The sequence below is a fragment of the Nyctibius grandis genome, chromosome 9, assembly GCF_013368605.1.
Source record: "Nyctibius grandis isolate bNycGra1 chromosome 9, bNycGra1.pri, whole genome shotgun sequence".
Lineage (NCBI taxonomy): Eukaryota > Metazoa > Chordata > Aves > Nyctibiiformes > Nyctibiidae > Nyctibius > Nyctibius grandis.
The window spans coordinates 17,308,247-17,321,909 of NC_090666.1; the positions used below are offsets into that span (position 1 = coordinate 17,308,247).

General features: G+C 38.6%; 1 protein-coding gene across 3 annotated transcripts in view; it reads right to left on the reverse strand.

Moving 5' to 3' along the window:
* Positions 1–1,242: 1,242 nt before the first annotated feature.
* Positions 1,243–13,663, reverse strand: part of B3GALT1 (beta-1,3-galactosyltransferase 1) — a 124,053-nt gene continuing 111,632 nt past the window's right edge. For 2 of the 3 annotated variants that reach the window (XM_068407827.1, XM_068407828.1), the window contains exons 3-4: positions 6,709–6,747; positions 1,243–6,130 (exon numbers count right to left, since the gene is read on the reverse strand). In XM_068407827.1, the coding sequence (XP_068263928.1) occupies positions 4,921–5,901 (981 nt within the window). In that variant the 5' untranslated portion in view covers positions 5,902–6,130; positions 6,709–6,747 and the 3' untranslated portion in view covers positions 1,243–4,920. The remainder of the gene's footprint in view (positions 6,131–6,708; positions 6,748–13,663) is intronic. The other variant, XM_068407826.1, reaches the window with a different exon arrangement.

The following is a 13,663-nucleotide window of genomic DNA, read 5'->3' on the forward strand; positions in this document are numbered from 1 at the left end:
ATCTCCAAGCTGTGTATTAATTAAGTGTTGCAATTAGACTTAGGCTGCTATGGTGAAAACAAGAGAAAAATGAAAATAATCGGAGGGGTTTGTACTGTATGTGAAACTCTTAGTTGTTTTACAAATCATAATGAGATGCTTTAAGGTTGCTGCAGACACTCAGGGATGCCTGAGGATGCTGTAGCAGGCTTCAGCTGCTTCTGAAACAGGTGACACAAAGAAAATACGCTTTGGTTTGCAAAAGCTACGTTTCTTCTCAGGGGTGTGTGTTATTTTCCCATCAATTTCATGAAGGAGTTTGGGTTACTGAGCTCTGAAACCAGTAGTCAAAGAGGTTAGATATTTCATTCTACATAGGAAACTGGGAGGGGGAGAATGGAGAGAAACTAATTATTCTGACCAGTTCTTATAATAAAAGGGAGTCTGTGCTGCTTTTGTTTTGTTTTGTGTTTTTTATTTTGAAGACTCTAAGGTTGCCCAGGCCTTCCTACTGGACAAAACAGCATCTTAATATCTGGGAGACAAACACTACATGAGACTAACTGGATAATCTGGGTATATTCAGATTGTGCTGCTTCATTTATTTTCTGGTGCTTTTGCAGGGACTTGGGGATGCAAAAGGCTCTGTCAGGGTCAGCATGTGGCTCTAAGAGGCGGGGGGAGGACACCTCTTCCCTCCGTATAGGTACCCTCCTGTCAGTCACACAGCAAAGTGAGTTTATTGTGGTTTTACGAGATGTGGGGTTTGGGACATTCGTGCTTTCTCTTTCTTCTGTGTGTAGCTTCTGATGGCTGCAAGCGTAGGCATTAAGGTACCACGGAGGCAGCAGCAGAATCATGTTGCGGGGCTGAGGGAGTCAAACAGCTTTGCCACTTTAGAACTGCCAAACTTTGGTCTCATTAGCTGGAGATGCCAAGGCAGCTGAACAGGCAAAGCAGATGAGGAGCCCATCTGCTAATTTGCCAGATATTGCCATGGCTGTTTTAATATTAAGTCTTTGGAGTCAAATGAAGTAGTATACCTGATCAGTGCGGACATCAGCTTGAAGAAGGTGTTGCACAAATATTGAATGAAAGCAATGTTTTTGTTGTGTTTATTTTTTTCCTTTTTTTTTTTTAAATCTGCTTTTACAGCACAATATTCTTCCTTATGACAAATGAGCCTATTCACTGGTATTTTCAGATAATACCATTTAAATTTCTAGAAAGAAGTGAAGAAGAAAACTGTACAGGACTCCTTCAGTTTTTCATTTGACTTTGTTCTTAATTTTTTTTTATTATTTGACATTGATACAAAAAAAATAGTATCTTCATTAACAGCTTTGCTGGCAACCCCACAAAACTGTAAATAATACTTTAATCTAAAAGAATGCACTCCTACAGACACTAAGATAAAACAATATATACAATTTAGACAAATAAATACATAAGTACAGCCAGTCATATATAATGATACACCTAAAGTTTGGTTACTGTTGACAAGCTTTTCTAGTTAATTACACTCTTCATTTACAAATTGCCATTGCTGTCTACATTATAAAGTAAAAAAAAAAAATCCCAATAAAGAATCAAAATTGATACTTAACATTATTGTTAAGAAAGATGGAAAATGAAACTTGAGACTTATGTTTAAATACTCTCATGGTTTTAGCAAAAAAAACGCTTTTGTGAAAAACTCCTCCTAAAGAGAGGCATTTCCTCCTAGCTTCTTTGCTCAATGTGCTTTGTTTATGTATGTTTTGGAATCAAAATGTGACTATAGTCACAGACTTTTGAAGTGACTAGAAGCCAGCACGTCTTAACAAAGTTGTCATTTGTCCCATGCCTAGTGAAACAATATGACCTTTAAGTAACATAAATATTTCTTTTGATTAAAGGAAGCCCAGTGCAAACACTCGTTTGTTAACAGTACCCCACGTGGCACAAATACTACTGGGTGGAAGGGACAGTAAGCTGTCCCTATGAGGAGATGTATCGCTCCCTTTCTAGCTCCAGGTTGCAATACTCCAATTTCTGAGCAAAGAGAAAATAATACATCTATTATGTAAGTGTAACAAGCTAGTGAAATCTACTATCAGAAAAGTAATAGAAGTAGAAAATTAGGCTTTTGTTGTGTTCTTTTAAATTCACTTGACAATAAAAGAAAAAATATCTTGTACATTCAAAAGTTAGGGCACACATGCTTAAGGCTTTTGAAACACTGGACAAATATAATGCTTAACAGCTCCATGCATAACAGAACACTAAGTAGCAAGCAGACTCTACACATATATACAGCTGAATACAGAAGAAAATGCCTTGGAAATATGTACATCAGTTCCAAGATGAACACTTACATTTTTGTTGAAGATCTACATATTTATAAATGGCAGGAAACACATTTTTTCAGATACTATTTTCAAGGTGTACCTTCCAAATATTAATGCAGTCCTTTTGTACTGGGAAAAATTCAAGCCTACAATGCTACTCGAGCCCTGAGGTATCTGGATTGGGAGCCCTGCAGTCCTCCTGGTCACTAACCAAAGGCCACAGAAGTGTCATCAGGAGAAGTAAGGCCACCAAATCCATTCAGTTGTGGATTCAGAAACCCCAAATTACTGCACAGTGCAGAGGGATAGCAGAAGTGGTTGCAGCCTGAGGGTTGAAATTATTACAAAGCGTTTTACCAGTAGGATGGCATCTATGCTGTCTGATTTACCCGAGGGCTGGGGGTGAATTCCACCCTCGTTTCCCTTCCTAAACCACATGTTCTGGGGACTGGGTAAGGAAAGCTGAACTTCACCCAGCTGGGGTGTGTGTGTTACATATTCATCTATGCAATTAGTTGTATCTTGTTTAGCTAGACATTAGAGTTTGACAGGAAGAGCAATTTTAACAAGGACTAGGTCAACTAGGGAAGGATAAATATTAATTATGCTGCAAGAGATTCAGTATTTTTATATTAAAAAAATTACTGATTTTCATTTCTAAAGGATGCACAAGCTCCTGTTGATTAGCAGTAACTCCTGGGCTATCTGTTGTGTAGCTTTACCTTTTCATCTGAAGTAGATTTTTTTGAGACACCTACTAATGCTGTGGTTTGAAGGCCGGGTACGCTTTACCTTATTTACAGGTAGTTCCTTTCAAAATGATAGTGCTGCATCTGTGAATAAGACTAACAATTTGTCATGATACTGCAAAACAAGCATCTTCATTCCTCTGTTAGTGTTGTAAAGTGCTATGTACACCTATGGCAAATTCATGTCAGAGTTTTCCTATAAATTTTTATTCAGTTAATTTCTGACAACTTTATAGACATCCTGAATAATGTACAGACTTACCAGTTTTTCATGCGTTATACATAACGCCAGCTGAAATGAGTGAGACTTTTGTGTGTGCTGTGGATGGTGTGAGTAATCTACAGCTAATAATATATTTGGTGAGTTTTGTATCTTTGTAAGTTGTCTGTGAATTCTTCATTCCAAGTTATTAGCTGAGCAATGTCATATTTTAGCTCTTTGTTAGAAGGTGGTGCTGAATAGAGATGGCTTGAATTTATCGACTAATTTCCCAGGAAATAATTTTCATGACATTTCATTAACATTCATATTCAAAACACATAAGCACATTATGAAGCTTGAATAAAATCTTGTGTATTTGATTTCTGTCGCATGCTCTGGGGATCTCTTGAGCGAGATCTCCATGAGTATTGGTTCTGTGATGAGCAACCTGGGAACTGCAAATTTGTACCAAAGGCTAGAATTTGCTTTTCTCTAATAGGTGATTCTTAAAAGCCCTCTATTTTTGTGTGAATGTTGTACATAACTGCTATGTACTTTGTTGCCCAGTCAACAGAAAATTGATTGCATTATTTTATTGGACAAAATTCTACTTTTCTACACCATTAAAAATCTGGTAGAATCTCATTCATATAGAGATTCTCATTCATGTAGCAAAAAGTAGAGCTTACCCTTAAAAAGCTGCTTTTGTGTTTACTTTTAAGTAAACAGTGTACTGACTGATGTTGAAGAAATATGCTGCTTATTGACACTTTTATCATTCAGTATGATTATATATTGCTATGCAAGACGCTTAATGGAGAGATCCATTGATATGAATGAGAAACGTAGCACTTGCTTTGAAATTAAAAGTTAAAAGATATTCATACTTTTATCATGTATTTTTAAGATAGTTTTTCATACATCTCTCCTGTCTTGTTTCACCTACAGATTCTACTTAACTTTAAAATTGTGTTAGATCTTTCAGGGGCTACTTTAGGCAGTAGAAAGAAAGGGGGTATCTTCTGAAATAATTTAAAGGAATACAATTTGGTGGATAAAAATATACTTCAGTGTGTGGGTTTGTTTCTAAGGCCTATGAGACTTTGATGTTCTTACCTGTCTAAATTCTGCTATTATGCCATCCAATAAGCTGTTTGGGAATTGCACACACTATACTGTAAAATATAATTGTTAACATAGGTATATAAGGTCAGTGCAAATGTATACCACTCAGTTTATTAACAAAGCTCTAAATAGAGATGCTTGTAGGGTGTCAAAAAAAGGAATAAAAGTATATTTGTAATTCTTCATTTCTTAGGGCCTGAGTCTTATCTCAGAGGCTGGGGCGTGAACTGTTAAGCAGCTCATGGTAGTTTATTACTGTCCTTTTACATACAGATGCAGGCGCTGATATGTGTAATAGAGGATAATATACAAAATCTGAGATTTGACTCTAGATCCTTTCAGTTGATGTAATGTCCTTATGAAAAGAGCCTGAAGTCTGTAAACCAGTAGTCAAAATGAGAATGAAAAATCAGTTATTAAAAATCCTCTCACAGTTAATATTCCACAGTTTAATCTAAATCAGCAGATCACTTTGTCAAAAAATAACCACACTGAACCAAAATTTTAAAAAAAGGTATTTACATGTGTAAAAATCTTAACATCTAAGATGTTTCTTGCTGGACATATCATTCCAAATTCTGTGCATTTCTTCTGGTGTTATCTGGTGTACTGTGATCACCCTGCGGTACCTGCACAAGCTGTAAGCCATTTTCCAGTGATTGAAGCCACTGTTCTGGAAGGGGTGAATGCCCAGCTTCCGAAGACAGAGTCCAACGTACACATCTTCAAGGTGAAGAAGTCTGGTATGAAGGGAGGTTTTGTAAATCAGTTCCGCTACGTCGGCTGAAAATATGTAGCCAGTGCCTGAACAGAAAGGTGGATAATTGCTGTCGGGATACAAATCTCTTGGCATGTACCACTTACTGCGAACATCTCGTATCGGTCCTCCGTTTATAACATAACCTGTGAAGTACCTTCTCCTTGGCTTGGTGTTAGGTTTGAGCAGCTTATAAATAAGATTATCCATATTTACAAAAATATCACTGTCTGTCTTCATAACGTACTTTGCTTTTGAACAAAATGTTGCTACCCACCTCATCCCCATCAATGTTTTGAGAGTGAGGTTATGATAAGAGTCGATAAAATCCTCCACAATAATGTCATGAAAAATTTGGCTTTCTTGCTCTACCATTTGATTTAACACAGGATCCGTGTTTTTTCCGAGAAGAAATAGCGTGGCGATTTTAATTCCTTTAAAGTTGTTCTCGTCTCCCCATGTTTCTCGAATGGCTTGCCTTGCATCAAACTCTTTGTGAGTTGTGCTGATAAGAATGACCAAGAAAGGGATACTCTTCTCACATTTGTTGGGTTCATTGATAAGAAAGTCAAAGGAATGTGGATTTATAGGTCGAGTTCTTATGTTGCCAAAGGAAACGTTTTTTCTGGCTATAGATATGCTACTGAGCTGTCTCTGGCCAGTGTAGGAAGAAGTAGGGCGAGTTATACTTAAGTACCAAAGAGCGCTTGCCCAACAAACTACTGTCAAAACGTATAAGCATGAGACCTTTGAAGCCATTGTTCCTCTAGCTCTTCTATTCCGTATGATGAATAAATAGCCTTGGTACCATGAGCGCACCTGTGTCCCAGAGAGGCAGCATGTTATTAATGAAACTTGAAAGTTCGATATAGAAAAGTAACTCTGTAATCATTCATGGATCTCAAATAGGAGCTATCAACCCTGATGATACTCAAATTTTCTTCTTTTACTAGCACCGGCTTCCATTTCTTGGAATTTTCTGTTATTTCTGAAAAATATGAAGAAAAATTTTCTGTTGCTAGATCATAACAGCCTAGGGCATGAAAAATGAGCTTAAATATGACTGGCCGTTAATAAGCTAAGTGTCTTAATGCATTTCTTGGATAACCTTTTTTTTCTTCTTATGAGGTACCACAATGCAAGAATAGTGTACTAGAATATAGCAGTATAACTGAAGTAATGCCTTTATGATTGATAATTTCTCATAGGTGATGATATATAAAAAAGTTAAGCATGCATACCATGTGGCTATTTAGGTAATTTTAAAGGTACATGAAAATAGTTTTCTGGCTTCTAGTGTTTTCTTGCTTCTTAGCATTTTTTTGGACAATCTTTCAAAATACGCCATGGAACATTTTAAAATTATTTAAAGAATTAAAATGTAGCTTATTTTAGGATTAATAGCATCAGTGGTAACCATGGACATGAATACCTACAGATCCCATTCGGTCTAAATGTTGTTAATGTCTGCTCAGCTAACGAGAGCACGCTTTGGTGGAAATCAGACATAATGGGACTGATTGGTAAAGGTACAGGGGAGAGAGAGAGATACATATGCTGTCTTACCCATGTAAAGATCAGCGCCCGAGTAGACTCCATAAAAGTCTAGAAATAAATTAACACATTTCAGTTATTCCTGTTGGTTTCCTTCTTCTCTCCCACAAACCAGTCTTTACTTTTCACGAGCAAACTTCATTTGTATGCTGTGTAAGATAAATCACGATGGCAGCCTATTGACAGTGTCACTTTGCTGGCCAGCATGCAGAGCACTTGCCTGCCCGGCCAGGGTTCCTGCACGGGCAGCCCTTCCCGGCTGCACCAGTCCTGCCTCTGGCACTGGGGAGCTTTGAGGCTTCCGTGCATCCGGGGAATGTACCAGCCCTGAAGCTTCCTTTGCTCTTAGCATGTTTCTTGGGAACTAGTTCTGTTTATTATCACTTCATGGAAATGAGACAAGCTGCATTAAGCCTGTTCGAGCAGTGCTGACTCCTCCAAGGCACGGCAGTAGCTGCAGAGTGCCTGTGGGCTCCACATTCCTGGGTTTTGCCATTGCTTCAGAGCTACAGGATAGTAGAATCATGCAACAAATGAGCTTTTACACAAGAGTCTTTGAAATATTTAATATTTACGTTGGATAGAACAAAACATATGGATTCAGATAAAAAGATAGAAGCCCTATCTTGGAAATGTGCTTTCTGTTTCCACACCACTTTGACACGTTGCTTGGATTACATCAAAATGCCTTTTAAGGAGCCCATGCCTCCTGTGTGTTGGATATGTATGGTCTCTTTTTCCTTTCTCCAAAAGCAGATGAGAGTGCAGCCCCGTGGCAGGGTCCCCTGCCAGGTGATCTGTTGCTCGGGGTTTGTGCAGACAGACCCCCCCAGGCAGGCCATCAGAGTTAGAGGACTCTTACCCTACGTCACTATATCACACTGAGGTGTAAAAACAGAGAAACAATCTTAACATTTGCTAAATATACACAGACTATAGTCTCCTTATAGAGTCTTATAGCCAGCACTGTCCTGCTAGGCTTCATTACATGCGCTTTTTGCTATTTAATGACCAGAATCCACATACCCCTCTCCCACAAAACAGCAGAACATGAATTTGTGGCCTGTTTCAGGGCTTTATCCATTTCAATCGGTTTTGCCCTATAACCGGGGCAATTTCATGAGGTAGTGGGTGAATGTGAACTCCTTTGCTACTTGTCACAGGACTTGGGGTTTGTGATCTATTCCCACCAAGCAGCAGCAGTAAACGTTTGGGAGCAGTATATGTGAGGCCTTTAATTGCCCCATAGGGCTGCAGAACATGACGATCTTGGCACACACACGTGCATCCTTGTGAATAAATACAGTTGTGATAAATATATACACAAATGCTACTAATGTCTGCAGAAGGGATCTGTCCTGCTGTAACAGCCCACTGGGGTCACTGGGACGCAGTTCTGAGGCAAAACACATCCCTCATCTGGTAGGTGGTTGTTTTTTCTGGCTTTGTTGAAGGTCTCCGATAACCCCCCTCACTGGAAACTCCAGTGGAGAAAAATACCAAGCGTGAAATGCCGTAACATAATGAAAACATAAGAGTGTAAGGTCTAGAAGACAGTGTTAATAAAGAAATACAGCAGTCATGGATTGGAAATATAGAATGAGAGCTATGTGGGTCAGTGTATTTAATGGACTCCAGCATTAAGGTCTCACAAATACTTCTAATATTCTGCATATGATTACTTATCTTGGGAAACTATATATTGCATTCTCTAAACATATTCTTCTACATCTTTTCTTTGATAAAGGCAGGTGCATTAGTTACCATGAATACTGCACAGATAAGTGAAGGAAAAGAAAATTGTAACCAGTGCTTCTTACAAACAGCAAAATTACATAAAATGGCTTTTCAGTCCAGCAATGTCATGGCTGGGATGTCCAATCTTGTGTGCTCTGAAAGGCTTAGAAGCAGCAAAAGCCTTACACCATTTTGAAGAAAGATTCCAAGGTAGTGTAGGGAATTTTTTGCTCAGCTATGAAATCTACAGATAATGAATATTTCTTGTATTAACCCTTGGATAGCTGTCTCTTGAAATAAGCTTATCTTTTTCTGTTGTGTGTTTGGTTTGGGTTAGTTGGTTTGTTTATTTTGCTTTTTTAAAAGAAAAATAAGAGTTTAGATGAGTTCTTTGATTTGGAGTGTTTTCCACAATCCCTGCAGTAATTTTTAAGCAAAGTGCAGGTGAAGTCATTACCAGTGAACTGGCTGTAGTTTTCCTGACAAGCAAAATTTTAAATTTAATTATTTTTTAGGAAGATTGAGGGGGGAAAACCAAAATGACTGCTCCCTCCTTTCCTGTGATGGGTGTCTCTGCTATTCCTACTCTGCTGCGAGGTGAAGATGTGAAGACTGAAGTTCATGTTCTTCCTTTACTTGAGCTTTTTTCTATATATTTGGGAACAGATTTGGAAGAAAATAGCGAAACAAAATTGGCAAATAGTGCAAATACAAAGCAAAATTTGCTGAGGAGTCTTGGTCTGCTATTTTAGCCGAGATTGTCACCTTCAGGACGGATCTCTCTCTTTGTAGGATCGCAGAGGAGGAGGTTAAATAAGTAGCTGTCGTGTATTTTTTTGGCCACAGGGCAAATGCTCCTACAATTTATTTCTGGTAACGTTGTTCCTGCACAGTAATTCCAATAATGTTTATCTTGCACAAGCAAGAAAGTACGTAGCTTGATTAGGCAGGGAAACATGGGCTAAGCAGTAAAATAAGCATTTTGTGATGATTTAGCGCTCAAGAATTTCAGAGGTTACCAAATTCTGTTATTAAAGATGATGCTAATTCACAAGTGCCTAACTCAGACTTTCCTAGAGTTACTCTGTGTTGAAGGCATCTTGCAAAATTATTCACAGTATCAAAGTCTGTGACAACAAACCTCTTCCTTCTCATGTGTTGTGACCTGAAACTAAACTCCGCAGCCACACAATATGCAGGACTTGCGTATCAAGGATGTGAATTACAGGGAATGAAATTAGAGTGTAAAATTAATGTGCTCAAATTATAGCGCATTAAAACTTTTGTGTTAACGACATATTTGGAAAAGAGGAGGAATAAAGTATGTGAACTAAGGTCACTACTTTCATCTAAATAACAACTGAACGTACTTCAATGCCCACACATTCTTGTAGTTCCTTTAGCAGTTTGCCCAGAAGTTCTTCAGAATGTTTTTAACCTAGTCAATAGTACATATATCAAAAGCCGCTTTAAATATCAAGGTGTGTAGCAAATTCTTTAATATATTGTGTTTCTAGTCCTGATACTGGATTCAGGATATTGTTGCTGTAAGGATAACTAGTTATTTTTTTTCAGTTTTGCCATGATGATCTTGAATTTGGTGTTGAAATTTGAAGACCCTCTAACAGCATGATATGGGTTGTCACAGGGACAGCGGAAAGCTTTTATCAGCTTTGGATTTTGTCTGTTGGGATAGGGTATGTCATGTTTGGGGATATTAGCAAAGACAAAGGGAAGTGTTATCTCCTTTCCTCTGTTCTGTGGGGTGAAAGAAAGCGTTTTAGCAGGGCAGCAGCAATGTTAAGCTCTTAGACCTTTGTTTTTAAAAATGTTTTAATTTAATCTGTCCCTTTTCCCAACCTGGCTGTAATATTATTAGTAATCAAAGGCTCAAGCTTTGCTAGGGTAGATGACTGTAAAAAGCAAATGTTTAACATTGTGTTTCCATATTGTGACTCAAAGTTGTGCACTTAATTGTGCTGTTCACAGCTCGTGCTGTGCAAGCCAGAGAAGCCACCCAGCTGGAGCACAGAAGCAGTACTGTGTAACTTCTGTAAGTAATTGACCTGATACAGACTGCGAGTATTCTTAGCAAACCTTTTATGAGCTAACTGCACATCGAGAATAATCCTCCAGATAATGAGCACATTTGAGAACCCTGCTTAACTGTTCATGGGCAATTTTCAGGCAGACGTCAAATGAGTTCAGCAAACGTTACTTGCCAACTGCAATATTTTGCCAATATTTTGGAATGCTGCTGTCTCTGAGAGGTTGTTAATCTTTTTCTTTCAAGAAAGCCCATCCTATATAAGTGCACTTGCATTAATGTAACTAGATCCCGGTGGACACATGTGACAGAAACCACAGCTCCATCCTATGTAAGTGCACTTGCATTAATGTAACTAGATCCCGGTGGACACATGTGACAGAAACCACAGGTCTTGAAGCCTGGCTTATTGCCATAGTTGTAATCCATGCTGTGTCGCCATCTACTGCTGAGGCATGCATAACATAGGTGCTGAGTGGAGGCAGTCAGGATGCTGAGCCCTGGGGGTGACCGCGGGTGAGAAGCCAACGGAGGCTGTAGCTGCTCATCCTGACACCCAGGAGCCTGTTAGGCAGAGCACGACTGAGTCAAATTGACACTGTGCATCTCTGCCAAAATGTACCTGTTCCTTTCCCTGAAAAAAAAAGAGGGAATGCAGCTGCTAAATTATTTAGTAAATGTAGCAAACTCTTCTCATTTTCCCTGAAGAGAGATTTTTGTAAGAGTTTTCTATGATCATGGCTTTCATCTGTATACAGACCAAGACACTGAAATGTCTTCGCCATTTATGAAGTTCTTAAATTACCTAAGGAAAAGTCTGTGATTATTACCGAGCCTTGTTGAGAAGATAATTATCCTGAACATTAGGAACACATCTACAAAGAATTCTGGGGATGCTGTTATGTTCTTGGCTGTATGCTTTCATAGTAATTTCTTGAGGAAATTCTGGACAGATGGCATAAGTGATTTAACAGGAGATTGCAAGCTCCTCTCTGGCAACATCATTTGAAGTTCTCTTAAATATTCTGAATGCTTTTGCTGTGCCTGGGTGTAATGGACCTGAAACCAAATCAGTGCTGCGAAGGAAGACCTTCCTCTCTAGAATATATGTGGAAATGGACTGTAATAGATGTAGGAGCCACAGCCTCAGGTTGAGGAGAGGAAAGTACAAGCATTCATTTCAGGTCCATGTTTGTTAGAAAAATCGGTTCTTCCACTTTGGGGGATCCCAGCTGTCATATGTTAAGAGGCTGGCTTCCCTTTTTTTCCTTCAAAGGCAACAAGGACAAATATTCTCTGAAAATCAGGCTATGTTTTAACATATGTCGTTTGTACATGGAGAATCGTTCCTTGTTCACAGAAATATTGATGATGGACTTTACCCTAGGCAGTAACTGAATGTGAAAGCAAGTATTTGCACAAGTGATTCTTTCATACTAATAGTTCTCTTTTCATGACTGCTGATTTGCAGATGGTTTATGCTGTATTTCATCACTGAATTGAAAAATTGATCTCTGGAAATAAATTTAGGATTTATAAATTATTTTTCAATATTTACTACCTGCTCTTAATATGAATGAAAAGTAAGAATGACTGTGCATTAGGGAATTTGATGAAAGCTTCTAAGTCTTATATAGGGAAAATGCAAGTTTTAGAATTTCCAGTAAATGTGCCCATGCTACTAAAAATTCCCTAACCTTTAAAGAGCTACTGCAGAGTATTTTAAGAGTTAAGTTACTCTACGTGAAAGCAAATCTGCATATGAGTGACTTTTGTGTATTTTCCATTTTATACATTTTTACTGAATGTATCTCTATAAAAATGGGATTTTCTGCTCAAGAACTGCTGAGACAGCCTACATAAAACAATTAAACTGTATTTTCATTGTTTTTTTTTCATGCTTAAGAATGAGAAAAAATAGGTGCATAATTCAACGAAATAATTTGCAAGTTAAAAAGTAAATAGCTTATGGTGGAAACTGTGAAGTGCAGTTTTCAATTGCAGAAGATCAAAAAGTTGAAAGAAATATTTAGGAATATTTGAATCAACACAAGCGCCAGGTTTACCAGTACCATTACTGGGGCTGGGATAAGCTACTAGTTAGGAAACGTGAGCTTGGCATGAAGGACCGTTACTGGGGCCGGGATAAGCTACTAGTTAGGAAATGTGAGCTTGGCATGAAGGACCGTTCCTTGGCTGGCAATGTACGGAGGTGGGATCTCAGTGTTGGTTTGAGCAGCCTTTCTCTCTGGCTTGGTTTGTACATCAGGAGCTTTGTAGCTATAAATTCCCATTCAAGTTTTGCAGCTCAGGAAGTATTTTCTATGCAGAAAGTATTTCCCTGCTTTCTCTGAGCAGAGAATTGAGAGCTGCTAGATCGGCCACACACCATTCAGTGATTTTCATACTTGGAGCACTCCTCAGGGAGTTGGGTGATAGCAATCTGCCTCGGTACAACTGGGGAGTAGCTGCCTTGTCTTGTGGTGACAAGGAGCCTGGTCTGCACCAGATGTGGCTATGTAGGGTTTCTGTAGCTGCATTTTCTTCCTGGTAAATCTGACTGAATAAAACTAGCCTTGGAGAACTACCTGTGCTGGTGGTGGACAAAGTGGTGATAGGTCAAGATTCAAGCTTGTCCAAACTGGGTACTGCACCTGTCCAGGTTTGGGTATTTCAAAAAAGCAAAATATTCACAATTAGTTTGCTACTCAGAAAAGAAGTATGATTTCCTAAAATCTGGTATTCATGGAAAATTGAATTTTACATTTTCAGTAGCCCTCTTACTGTTTTGGTCATTTTTTAAAACAACTCTCTTGGTTATATTCATTGTATGTTTGTGACAGCCTAGCCTTCTCCGAAGTCTCCAACAGTGGTATCACACAGCTGACTCCATGTGGTAGGAGATGAAAGGACAGACCAGACTCTGAGGACCTTCTGTATGATGGATGGGTTTCTAAAGTTTTAGCAAACTGGCTGTGCTTGGTCAGTTATTAATCTAGAATGGTTAATAGCTAGATTTTACTCAACTCAAAATAATATTAGAACTTGGGACATGCCAATCAGCAGTTCTGTCTTGTTATATTGCTGTTGCAAGTGATTTACTTGGACCCAATGAATGCTGCTGTTAAAGGGAGTTTTGCTGCTGACTTTAGTAGCAGGCATTTTAAGCACGTATTCTTTGCG